General features: G+C 43.6%; 1 protein-coding gene across 3 annotated transcripts in view; it reads right to left on the bottom strand.

Annotated features, from left to right (window-relative positions):
- Window positions 1-13,799, bottom strand: part of LOC121575376 (endothelin-converting enzyme 1) — a 43,099-nt gene that overhangs the window by 11,580 nt on the left and 17,720 nt on the right. The window contains exons 1-7 of one of the 3 annotated variants that reach the window (XM_041888441.1): window positions 12,847-12,876; window positions 12,316-12,399; window positions 7,816-7,954; window positions 2,175-2,387; window positions 916-1,040; window positions 518-664; window positions 57-122 (exon numbers count right to left, since the gene is read on the bottom strand). In XM_041888441.1, the coding sequence (XP_041744375.1) occupies window positions 57-122; window positions 518-664; window positions 916-1,040; window positions 2,175-2,387; window positions 7,816-7,954; window positions 12,316-12,399 (774 nt within the window). In that variant the 5' untranslated portion in view covers window positions 12,847-12,876. The other 2 variants (XM_041888440.2, XM_041888439.2) reach the window with 2 other exon arrangements.

The following is a 13,799-nucleotide window of genomic DNA, read 5'->3' as shown; positions in this document are numbered from 1 at the left end:
TAAGCCCATTCACCCAGTTAAACCCTTAGAGCCATAGTGCAGCCGCCTGTCAGTACCTTTGCATTGGCAGTTTTGTTGAGGTAATAATCGCGAGAGGGGAGCCCCAGCCCGGATTGATCCACCTGTACAGTAGGTAAGAAGAACAGCACATGACTACCAGCTCACACCCCATTGAAACATTTCAGCGCTCTGAGCAAAGTGAGCCTGTGTCCCCACTGTTGCTTTGACAGTATAGTATTAAAGGATCTACAGTATACTGCAGCTTCGATTAACCATACAATTTCTAACATCTCCTTTACAAGAAAGAGCATGTAAATGTGCATGTAAATCCTCTCTGAGCAGATCTGGGGATAAGTGATGTTTGATTAATGTTCTACCAAATGTAAATAGGAATGTAAATCAAAAGCTAAATAAGTTAGGAGAAGGCCTGTGGGAGTAGCTGGGCCTAGAGCCACTGTCTGGGCCTGGGGCCACTGTCTGAGCCTGGAGCCACTGGGGCCACTGGCTCTCCTCTCACCTGGATAATATTGCTGTTGGAGCTCTTGGAGTCTGTGCTGACAAACACAGTGAAGAAGGGGGAGCAGTGGTAGTTGGCTGACACAGTGCGTAGAATCTCCTGGAAATTGTTGTTGTCCCAGGAGCCAGTTAGGGCCCATCCTCCCATCTGAAAAATAAAATGTATGATCTCCTTCAGAGAGAGGCTCACTTAAAACCTGAGAGGTTGTGATCCTTAATATCAGGGCAATGGATACATCAAGGATAAATGAAAAAAAATTAATGTATGTAACTATTTACATTTACTGTATGTCATAAAGAATACGTTACACATCTATTAGCACATCAAACATGACATTATAGCTACATAGGGCCATGTCAGACGACTAGATGAGGATGCCTCTTGAGGAGAGAACTCACCTGATTGATGAGCTCCTGTAGAGGCTGAGCCCCTAACTCCTCGATCTTAGTCTCATTCATACAGGCCTTGTAATACCTCTGGGCCTTCTCCTCAGCCTTGCTCAGCCCCTTCATGGTGGTGTTCTCTGCCAAACACAACATGTTTTACAGTTAAGTCTTCTCCAAACTTCTCTTACATAACAATGAAAGGATAACTGTTACTGGCTTTCGTTTTTCCATTTATGTTTTGAGGTTGGACTTCAGCCCGTATAGCTCTTTAGCACGTAGGGCGCACAGATTGGTGACACCTCGTTAGTCAGTATGTGCTACACCTGTGCTGGTTGCCATCTCGTTAGTGGGAAGGTGTTTCACCAGTGCTGGCCCAGGTGCTATTTAAGAGTGACTGGCCCAGTGCTCCAGTTGTCTTGAGAGATGTGGAGGGTCATCACCTTTAGTTGGTGCTCAATATTTTGATTTCTAGACAAACAATCCTTTATCTGATCTTCCCTGTTCATTTTGCTCAACTTTTTGGTTTGGTTCCTGTCTTTACGTTTGGTGTGGGTTTTTCTTTGTTAGCCTCTTTTTGGGCAAATGTAGTGGGCGCTCCTGGTGGGTGTCTTTTAGGTCCCAGTTGTTGTTGCTAGTCAACTTTCAGTGGACACCCCCATGAGTGTTTTTCAGAAACCCACCAGTTTCATTTTGGTTGTTGGTCAGTGACTCTTTGTTAGTTCCCCCTTCGGTTTGAGCGAAATGTTTGGTTTTCTTGCTGGGGAACGTAACTATAACACACCTGTAGAAAGAACAGTGAGGCAATAAAGCCTAAACTCACCAGAAGCGGGTGAGCGGAGCAAGCAGAGCGAGGCAGGTGGAAAGGACGGGACAGGCAGAGCAGTAACTGTATGCTAGCAGGATAGTTCATATCGCCAATCATCTTTGCTTATAGCGAGGTTGTTTCCATAAGTGGATAAATTGGTCTAATTTAGCATGTATGGTAAAGCCTCAACCCTAAGCTACCTCTTCCAATTGAAATTAGCTAGAAAAAAGTGAATGACACAATTTTTGTTTTGTGTTACTACAGTGCCAGCAATAAAATGCAAAAAGAGACTCTTTCTAATTGAGCGAGATGTCAAAGCAAACAACCCGCCCAACAATGCATTCTAAAATAAATCACGCATGCTCTACTTTTAGTTTAGGACATAACTTTTTGCTTGTATTTCTCTAGGTTGTTTAGGGAGAGAGGGGCAGCTAAGGACTCCCTATCCCCTAAGGAGGAACCTTACCTAGCAGGTGCTTCATGACGGCCATGTTGCGCTCCCATAGGTTGCTGAAGGGACCCCATCGGGACTTTCCCTCAGGGAGGGGGTTGTTCCTCACCCATCCCCCACAGGCAAAGTTGTAGAAGTCATGGCAGGGATCCACAGAGCGGTCCATGGCTCCCATCACAGCACTGGCCACAGTAACGCATGGCTCCGTCCGACACATGCCAGGGTGAGCTGCCAACAGGGATTGGGACAAGCAGCTAAACATACTGTATATAATATATTTTACAGACACTGCTACTTTAGCCTCAACAGTTGGACAATACTATCTCTTTGCTTAAACAGCTAGTATATTTCAGGGCCTTTAAATAAATCATCCAAAATATATAATGAGATCGAAAACGCACATGGGTGTTTTCAGACCATCTGGAAACCATTGTTTTCTACAGGTAACTGCCAAAACATAACCTCAGAAAAATAACTTCTCTCTCTAAGCTCTTGAAATAAACAGTGAAAAATAGATAGATGGAGTTTCCATAGAGGAGAGAAGGGCTGCCCCTCGAGAGGTTGTGTCACAGACGAGGTCACTGTCAGTCATCGTCCCACTTTATACAACGGGTGGATCTAAACCTGAATGCTGATGGGTTAAAACCGCATTCCAACCAATGTCTATTCCACAAGTTACCACCTGCTAAATCTATGATGTTGAAATGCCCAGGGGCGCAACTTTGGTTTTAGAAGTGGGGGGGACATACACTACCGTTCAAAAGTTTGGGGTCACTTAGAAATGTCCTTGTTTTACATGAAAACATACATCAAATGAGTTTGAATAGGAAATATCGCAAAATGCATAGAAAATGTAGTCATTGACAAGGTTAGAAATAATGATTTTTAATAGAAATAATAATTGTCCTTCAAACTTTGCTTTCATCAAAGAATCCTCCATTTGCAGCAATTACAGCCTTGCAGATCTTTGGCATTCTAGTTGTCAATTTGTTGAGGTAATCTGAAGAGATTTCGCCCCATGCTTCCTGAAGCACCTCCCACAAGTTGGATTGGCTTGATGGGCACTTCTTACGTACCATACGGTCAAGCTGCTCCCACAGCATCTCAATAGGGTTGAGATCCGGTGACTGTGCTGGCCACTCCATTATAGACAGAATACCAACTGACTGCTTCTTCCCTAAATAGTTATTGCATAATTTGGAGCTGTGCTTTGGGTCATTGTCCTGTTGTAGGAGGAAATTGACTCCAATCAAGCGCCATCCACAAAATGGAGTGATAGCCTTCCTTCTTCAAGATCCCTTTTACCCTGTACAAATCTCCCACTTTACCACCACCAAAGCACCCCCAGACCATCACATTTCCTCCACCATGCTTGACAGATAGCATCAAGCACTCCTCCAGCATCTTTTCATTTGGTCTGCGTCTCACAAATGTTCTTCTTTGTGATCCGAACACCTCAAACTTCGATTAGTCTGTCCATAACACTTTTTTCCAATCTTCCTCTGTCCAGTGCCTGTGTTCTTTTGCCCATCTTAATCTTTTCTTTTTATTGGCCAGTCTGAGATATGGCTTTTTCTTTGCAACTCTGCCTAGAAGGTCAGCATCCCGGAGTCGCCTCTTCACTGTTGACGTTGAGACTGGTGTTTTGCGGGTACTATTTAATGAAGCTGCCAGTTGAGGACCTGTGAGGCGTCTGTTTCTCAAACTAGACACTAATGTATTTGTCCTCTTGCTCAGTTGTGCACTGGGGCCTCCCACTCCTCTTTCTCTTCTGGTTAGAGCCAGTTTGCGCTGTTCTCTAGTACACAGCGTTGTACAAGATCTTCAGTTTCTTGGCAATTTCTCACATGGAATAGCCTTCATTTCTCAGAACAAGAATAGACTGACGAGTTTCAGAAGAAAGTTATTTGTTTCTGGCCATTTTAATCCTGTAATCGAACCCACAATTGCTGATGCTCCAGATACTCAACTAGTCTCAAGAAGGCCAGTTGTATTGCTTCTTTAATCAGCACAACAGTTTTCAGCTGTGCTAACATAATTGCAAAAGGGTTTTCTAATGATCAATTAGCCTTTTTAAAATGATAAACTTGGATTAGCAAACACAACGTGCCATTGGAACACAGGACCGATGGTTGCTCTGGATAAGAGCGTCTGCTAAATGACTAAAATGTAAATGTAAATGTTGCTGATAATGGGCCTATGTAGATATTCCATTAGAAATCAGCCGTTTCCAGCTACAATAGCCATTTACAACATTAACAATGTTTACACTGTATTTCTGATCAATTTGATGTTATTGTAATGGTCCAAAAAATTGCTTTTCCTTCGAAAACAAGGACATTTCTAAGTGACCCCCAAACATTTTTTCAGTTGGATAAACACTCCAAACATCCTACCCGACTGCTCGGAGGCGTCCACATGGTCCTAAAGCACACCGTTGCATTGTTTTGTATCACATTGAAATGTTAAAACTGGGGGGGACAAAAATGCCATTTCAAAATGTGTGTGTGGGGGTGGGGGGGGGACATGTCCCCCCCCCCATCCCCAGTGAAAGTTGCGCCCCTGGAAATGCATATTTACTCTGTTCCATCTGACTGCGCAATCCACTGTCTCATCAGCCCAGCAAGGCAATTTATAAATTTGATCGCCACTATAAAAAGCATCTAGACATTCTCACATTTCTTTTAGACTAACATTTAGTTTTCAACAGCGGAGATTTGTCTGTCTCTCCGACATTTGCAACATTGTTTCAATATTCAAATTCGATCACCAGCTGTCCCATAGTAATGAACGTGTCGGGAGTTGGGATGAAACAGAAAGGCAGGCAGCTTTTCTCAGCCAGTCGAAATCATGAATCGGCATCATATTTACGGATATATACAAAGAACTATCAATAGAAAACAGGTCAAACGAAGTGCAGCTAGTTTGCTGTCTTTACAGCTTTGTTTGAAGTGATTGTGTTAGCTGTGTTGTTGGCTAGCTCCTCTGAACAACAGTGTCCTGACGAGAGAGCACATTTTCTACGCCACGCGAAATCACACATCATTAGCTCATTGTTATGGATATATCCAAATAAATGTCAATAGAACACAGCTTAAACAAACACAAATGCAGCTACTTTGTTGTTATTCTGGCTGCAATGTTTGACGTGACTAAGTTAGCTGTAGTTGGCTAGCTAGCAAGCAAGGGATAAGAACATTGTCAGCCAGTATGGCAATGGAACATTTAGAAAGAACGACTGGATACAGAACAAAAAGGTTGTGTCTCTGGCAACCGAACCGATAGAACGAACGACCAGCCGGCTTGGGTAGCAACCCTAGATTTGTGTCGGGACTATATCTTGTGGAAGGATCAAATAGTATGAATAAAGTTTTCAAAATAACATTAATGAAAATATGTAAATTATTATTTGAATATGTTGGTAACCCGTTGTATAAAAATGATATTGCCCTCGAAGCTGGTGTTTGGAGGATATATTGGCACGGTTTGTATTCAGACCCTTTACTCAGTACTTTGTTGAAGCACCTTAAGCAGCGATTACAGCCTCGAGTCTTCTTGGGTATGATGCTACAAGCTTGGCACACCTGTATTTGGGGAATTTCTCCCATTCGTATCTGCAGATCCTCTCAAGCTCTGTCAGGTTGGATGGGGAGCGTCGCTGCACAGCTATTTTCAGGTCTCTCCAGAGATTTTCAATCAGGTTCAAGTTCAGGCTCTGGCTGGGCCACTCAAAGACATTCAGAGACTTGTCCCGAAGCCACTCCTGCGTTGTCTTGGCTGTGTGCTTAGGTCGTTGTCCTGTTGGAAGGTGAACCTTCTCCCAGTCTGAGGTCCTGAGTGCTCTGGAGCAGGTTTTCATCAAGCGTCTCTCTGTACTTTGCTCCGTTCAGCTTTCCCTCGATCCTGACTAGTCTCCCAGTCCCTGCCGCTGAAAAACATCCCCACAGAATGATGCTGCCACCACCATGCTTCACCGTAGGGATGGTGCCAGGTCTCCTCCAGATGTGACGCTTGGCATTCAGGCCAAAGAGTTCAATCTTGGTTTCATCAGATTAGAGAATCTTGTTTCTCATGGTCAGAGTCCTTCAGGTGCCTTTTGGCAAACTCCAAGCTGGCTGTCATGTGCCTCTTACTGAGGAGTGGCTTACATCTGGCCACTCTACCATAAAGGCCTGATTGGTGAAGTACTGCAGAGATGGTTGTCCTTCTGGAAGGTTCTCCCATCTCCAGATGGTTCTTGGTCACCTCCCTGACCAAGGCCCTTCTCCCCCGATTGCTCGGTTTGGCCGGGCGGTCAGATCTAGGAAGAGTCTTGGTGGTTCCAAACTTCTTAGATTTAAGAATGATGGAGGCCACTGTGTTCTTGGAGACCTTCAATGCTGCAGAAAGTTTTTGGTACCCTTCCCCAGATCTGTGCCTCGACACAATCCTGTCTCGGAGCTCTACGGACAATTCCTTCGACCTCATGGCTTGGTTTATGCTCTGACATGCACTGTCAACTGTGGGACCTTATATAGACGGGTGTGGGTGTGTGCCTTTCCAAATCATGTCCAATCAATTGAATTTACCACAGGTGGACTCCAATCAAGTTGTAGAAACATCTTAAGAATGATCAATGGAAACAGGGTGCACCTGAGCTCAATTTCGAGTCTCATAGCAAAGGGTCTGAATACTTATGTAAATAAGGTATTTTTTATATTTATTTTTTCTATACATTTGCAAACATTTCTACAAACGTGTTTTCACTTTGTCATTATGGGGTATTGTGTGTAGATTGAGGATTTTTATTTATTTAATCCATTTTAGAATAAGGGGTCTGAATACTTTCCGAATGCACTGTACCTGTCACACCTGAATGTGCTCCACAGGTGCAGGGTATCAATCACCCAGCCAGGCCCCTCTCTCTGGGTTCCCTCACTCATGGACAATGCCGCAGCACGGTTGGGGAAAATTCTCAGCAGGCCATTGTCCGTTGCTGCCATTCTAAGATGGGCATTTGTTGGCTTTGACGTGATTGGCATATATTTAACTGGCTGTGGAAGCAGGAGTGTAAACTGAGCTCACTGAGTATTCTTTCCCTTTCACTGGACTGAAAGGTGATGGATAACAATTTTGTTAGAAAGTTCTCTGGAATTTGGGACTAGTTGCAAAAGCTGAGGGACAGCCCAGGGGCATTTGGCAACTCCCTTTGTGTTATTTTGGGAAAGGTTATTTGGGATGTGGAAAACATGTTTATATTTTTATAGGGATAATAATTCATAACCCAAAGTCTAGTTAGTCCATTCTCATTCTGTCTCATGTTTAAGGCTGTTTTTTTAGGACAATAAGTTTAGTTTTTTAATCAATGATTAAAATTATAGCTGAATAAAAGGAGTGGAAAGGTGAATGGTCTAGTAAAAGCACATAACAGACGACAGTGATTTGTCGTGTGGGCTGATAGGTGGTTGAATATGAGGAAGTGGCATTTGGTTCCCTTTTCAAAAAACAAGGAAATTAATACTGAGCTGAGAAAATACAGACGGTACAGTAAAGATTTGTACCTTAGAAAATCTTGGCAGATTATATGAACATGAAGGAGCAACCCTAGGTTGTGTTTGGTCAATTCTCTTCTCAGGATTATTTAGCCAAATCAGGCTTAATAATCTCAGTCACTCACTCTCTTTGTAGAAGATCCCGACAGTGATGAGCGAGAAGAACAAGGCAACAGACAGTGCACACACTAGGACCAACAGCCTCCGCTCAGTGTGTGTCTTCTCAGCCCAACACCTGGGACCAGGACCATGTCGCAGTGTCACCTGTACACACACACACACACACACTGCAATGAGCACAGGGCACCACAGTGTCATCTCCATAGATACACATACACTGGTTATGTGAGTAAAGGTTACAAAGATTGGTACACAAGTCACCCTTAACCACAGTACTCAGGCAAACAAACCACTATGTTCTATGATCCTATGATGAATGGTATCCTCTGTCTGGTCAGAGATGATACACTCAATACCACAGAGGCACTGGGGTTAGTACTGTGTGAATGTCCTGGTTATGGTTGAAATGACTCGCATGGTTTTAATAACAGATTATATACCATATCGCCTTTCAACACCCCTCTATATGAAGGTAATGTATTCATCTTTTGTTCATTCTTTTCTAGTTCTTCAGAAGGTATCATTAAAATGCATTGTGCCTCTGCCCCAGATAACGGGAAGGCAGAGCACTAACCACAATGGATGAACTACGACATTGTCATGTTTTTTAACTGAAAGAGCCATCAGTCAGAAAAAAAAAAACACAGGCCCCACAGAAAACATGTCATTATTATCCATGGGAAACTGTGAAAACGATTTGGCCTCGTTTTTCAGCTTGGTCATTAAGAAATGCAGCAGCCATGACTGAATCCAAACAAGAGTGGTCTTGGGGGGATGGTTTAATGTGGGTGTCTCTTGTGTGTGTGTGTTAGCATGTGTCAAGCGTTTGTACATTCACTCTGCCTAAACAGTACACAGTCACTCACCCTTCCAGATAACTTGAAACAGTCTAACCAGGCCTTGTGTCTTGAAGTCGCCATTTAGCTTCAGCCAGCTGGTGCGCAACCATGGCAATGTTGGTTTGACATTGGAGAGCCTATCTCTGGGGGGACCATCAATAAATTACACTATGTAAATGGAACGATATTTTCATGTTGCACATCTTTTAGTTGTATCATTAAAAACGTTCAATATTTCTATATGAATTTCTACAATTTATAGTTGTTTGAGGTTTTTAAGTCATATAAATGTTGAGCTATTGACATTTTAAAATATTGTCCTATGTCATTTACTGATGATCCCTAACTAGCCCCATAGGGATATCGAATGTCAAACCAAATTGACCATGGGCATTACGATAGGTCATGTGCAGCTGCTCTCCGAATTGATGATTACTTGTGTGCTGCCAGCTGTGGGCAGGATTGAAATAAACCCAACCCAAGGAAAACTGCTACGGTACCCTTCATTCCGTGACATACCATTTTTTCCCCCTATCTCGCAAATCTCCATTTTGGACAAGACTGACTATGACCAAAATTCTCCTATTTACACTTTGTAGTACATTTTTACACTATAATAAATGTATCTGACTCATATCGATACCACATAGGCGTTTTCAAAACAAGAAGTTGCTTTTTAGGGGCAGTCGCTCTTAAACTACATTTGTAAAGCAGTAAACTTTTCATGTTGGTCCTTCTTTTGTTATTGTGTACATAGGCATTCATTGGTGATAAGAAGCTTATTTGGGCGCAGGATCTGCTCAATTACTGTAGGAATTAGTGTGGTTTCCCCTGACTTTGAACTTTACACACCCTGTGAAAACCAATTATCCCAGACCTGTTAAAGAATTAGATTTAGTCCCATTAGCTAAGGCAAGAGTTCAAATGTCACACTGAATGTGAGCAGCCCTGGTGCCAAAGCCGCAACAGGCTTCCTAATCCTTCAGACTTTGATTTTTTACATTTACATTTTAGTCATTTAGCAGACTTACAGGAGTAATTAGATTTAAGTACCTTGCTCAAGGGCATGTCGGCAGATTTTTCACCTAGTCGGGTTGGGGATTCGAACCAGCAACCTTTCGGTTACTGGCCCAATGCTCTTAACTGCTAGGCTACCTGCCACCCCCACTTTCAGAGGTTTGGGTGTTTAAAAAAAACTTTAATCTGTATTTCTGTGTGCAATTGAGAAGGTACTTCTGCCAAGTCAGTGTGGTTGAGGTCTGTGCTTTATCGCAGACTCTCACAGTAAAAACCACTGCACAATGTGATGGTAGAAAAATAGTTTTTTTTATTAAACGTTCTGGATATGTTATTTCTCCTCTTAGCCAAAGGAAAATATGTTAGGAATGATATGATTTCAGAGGAAGCTCAGATTCTCAGCAGGAGGAAAAGAGCTGGCTGAAGTAAAATGGAAATATTTAACCCATGAAAACCGAAATTATCTAGTATAACAGACTTCTAGCCAGACATGTGTGAAGCCATTGACTCAGACAGCGCAGGTCCAATGTATAACCTGTTATGATTCTCAGTTACGTAGCTACTGTTGTTGCAGCCTCTAAAAAGTTAGGCAACAGTGTCTTCAATATACCTTTATCTACTGATACGTTTGTCAACATTCCACAGTAGGTGCAGTGTGTTGTTCTGCTTTCTCCCACTTAATCAGTTGTGGATAGTGGATATACGCTATATATACAAAAGTATGTGGACACCCCTTCAAATTAGTGGATTCGGCTAATTCAGCCACACCCGTTGCTGACAGGTGTATAAAATCGAGCACACCACCATGCAATCTCCATAGACAAACATTGGCAGTAGAATGGCCTTACTGAAGAGCTCAGTGACTTTCAACGTGGCACCATCATAGAATACCACCTTTCCAACAAGTCAGTTCGTCAAATTTCTGCCCGAGTAGAGCTGCCCTGGTGAACTGTAAGTGCTGTTATTGTGAAGTGGAAACGTCTAGGAGCAACAACGGCTCAGCCGCAAAGTGGTAAGCCACACAATCTCACAGGACTGCCGAGTGCTGAAGCACGTAAAGATAGTCTGTCCTCGGTTGCAACGCTCACTACCAAGTTCCAAACTGCCTCTGGAAGCATCGCTAGCACAATAACTGTCGTCGGGAGCTTCATGAAATGGGTTTCCATGGCTGAGCAGCCGCACACAAGCCTAAGACCACCATGCGCAATGCCAAACGTTGGCTGGAGTGGTGTAAAGCTCGCCACCATTCGACTCTGGAGCAGTGGAATCGCGTTCTCTGGAATGATGAATCACGCTTCACCATCTGGCAGTCCGACGGACAAATCTGGGTTTGGCGGATGCCAGGAGAACGCTACATGCCCGAATGCATAATGCCAACTGTAAAGTTTGGTGGAGGAGGAATAATGGTCTGGGGCTGTTTTTCATGGTTCGGCCTAGGCCCCTAAATTCCAGTGAAGGGAAATCTTAAGGCTACAGCATACAGTGACATTCTAGACGATTCTGTACTTTCCTGTTTCAGCATGACAATGCCCCCGTGCACAAAGCAAGGTCCATACAGAAATCGTTTGTCAAGATCGGTGTGGAAGAACTTGACTGGCCTGCACAGAGCCTTGACCTCAACCCCATCGAACACCTTTGGGATGAATTGGAACGCAGACTGCGAGCCAGGCCTAATCGGCCAACATCAATGCCCGACCTCACTAATGCTCTTGTGGCTGAATGGAAGCAAGTCCCTGCAGCAATATTCCAATGTCTGGTGGAGGCTGTTATAGCAGCAAAGGGGGGACCAACTCCATGTTAATGCCTATGATTTTGGAATGAGCTGTTCGACGAACAGGTGTCCACATACTTTTGGTCATGTAGTGTTTCTCTGTTAAAAATGAGTGGTTCTTGGTGACTATTTAGTGCAGGGGAGAAAGAAGAATCTTGCACAGGGGTTATTTCAGAGTTGTAAGCATAGAATTAGGAATTAAAATACTTTAATAGGATCTCTATGGTTAGAAGACTGTTGTATCCATTAGGCAGAGAGTAAAAATACAGATGGAGTGTGTTTATATACTTACATCTGTGGGCTGAAAAATCCTATCATAACAGTGCAGGTACAGTGAACACATGGGTTTTCAATATGATTAACTTTAGTGTTAATCTGACAGACTTTGTATCAACAGGAAACCTAGGATACCACAAGCAGTGAGCTCCTCCTTGCCTGTCAAATATTATAGAAACACATGCAACTTGAGACATCTGTTCTGTAGGATGGGCTCTGCAACTGATTATCCAAGCGTTTTGAAGCACCCAGAAATACAGATACTGTATGGGCCTCTGTAAAGGGTAGTTTGTTTTGCCTCAGCATCAGCAGATTATAGTATTTCTCCTCAAGTAGCCCTCAATGTTAAATGTAGCACATGGCTGACAGAGAATAGCAGGCTCTCAGGAAATACCATGACGCTCAAAGTCCTCACAAAGACAATAGAATATCTGGAATTTGATTAGCTCAATGCTTATTCATTTCTTTGGAATGGAATTTGTCATTCAATGCAAGCAGATCATAACATAACAACAGAAGCAGCAGAATGAGTGCGTATAGACAGACTTGGCATGTGTCAGAGCTCTTCCATTATTTTTATACGAAGGAATAGTTGTGCCTACCTGCATGCCAGAGGGGTAGATCTCATCCCTGTTGGAATCTACCAGGTCATCTTCATTCAGAGTGGCTCTCTTGTACGTGGACATCTGAAAGGTCAAATGCAGAAAAGACTCCCTCAGTGCTTCCATGCTCCTCAAGACCCTCTCCTTTCCTTTCCTACGGTCAGGATGTGTGTGACGTTTACTCTTTAACAGGAATATTAAATTCAGCGCCCCAGTGTTTCCTACCCTCTTCCCTCCACCTCCCAGGCACACTCACCACCTCCCTGCCCCCTACTCAACAACCCCCCATTGCATCATTCGGCTACTCCTGGGGGCTAATCTCGTGGGCGCCCTCAAAACTTTGCTTAAAAAGTCCTGTAAAGGTTTTCAAAGAAACAGCCCTTCCTCTCTAGCAACTATGTTGTTCTGCTCAGCCCTCCTTCAGTACACGCTCTCCTGGAGCTCCAACTAAGCCCAACCTAGCCAAACAAGAAACAAAACAGAGAGGGAACTTGAGAAAAACAGGAAGGAGCATTGACTTAATCGACTTACGTGACTGAGAGTGAGGGAGTGTGAGAGGGAGTGTGCGCATTCCACAGATGGGTTTCATATAGATTTAGGGAGGGAACTTTTGTAGGTTAGTTCACTCCCACTCTCCTATCCATAGGACTTTCAAGACCAGAGGGTGGAGTCTGGATGGAAATGCCCTCCGTCATGCTTTCAGTTGTTGCCCGGGTTACCGTCACCCGATAGGCATGACAGTCGATTGTTCCAATCCTTACCCTGTCTAACCCCTTACCCTTCATTTCTTAAAAAATTATGTCCATTGTAATTAGGTAAACTGCTATAATTTAAAAGTGTAGTACTAGTTCTTCTCCTGTTTTCAATCTAATCCATGACACTTCCCCTTAGGCCAAGCTTCGTTTCCTTCTCCTATAACTCCTGTCAACAGCTATGCATCTTCAGCCTCCAGACACCAAATAGGCAGCTGTAACTGCTAGACCAGCCTGCAGCCAAACCACAGACTCCACTCCTACCAAACCAAACCCAGCTTTCTAGTACATGGACAGCGCCAGTCAACCCTACCGGCAGTATCACAAGGCCTGAACAGCACAGCGGACAGCCACTAGTGTTCTGTTAACCTCCACCAGGCCACTCTGCAAACATGCCCACTGACGCCCACACTGATATACTTTGCTCTCCTTGACAAGGTCCTGCTCAGTCCCATCATCACCCTGTGGAGGGACCGTTCTGATGAGAGAGAGAGAGATGGTGGGAGACACACAGAGGTGATGAGAGGGATGAGAAAAAGACTGGGAGACGACTTCTGTGGCAACCACTTATTTTTAGTGGTTTTCAAGTAAATTTTCAGACTGAAGTGAGCTTCAGTTCTCAGCATAATGCCTACTACTGTATGTGGAAGAAGATGGCGCTGCAGTGGATAGCTGCCGTCTTACGGGCTCCTGACCAATTCTGCTATTTTGTGTGTTTTTTATCCTGATCTT

Source organism: Coregonus clupeaformis, chromosome 10, assembly GCF_020615455.1.
Source record: "Coregonus clupeaformis isolate EN_2021a chromosome 10, ASM2061545v1, whole genome shotgun sequence".
NCBI classification, from domain to species: Eukaryota; Metazoa; Chordata; class Actinopteri; order Salmoniformes; family Salmonidae; genus Coregonus; species Coregonus clupeaformis.
The sequence above is the reverse complement of the archived record's forward strand: the minus strand, read 5'-3'. Positions and strand labels throughout refer to the sequence as shown.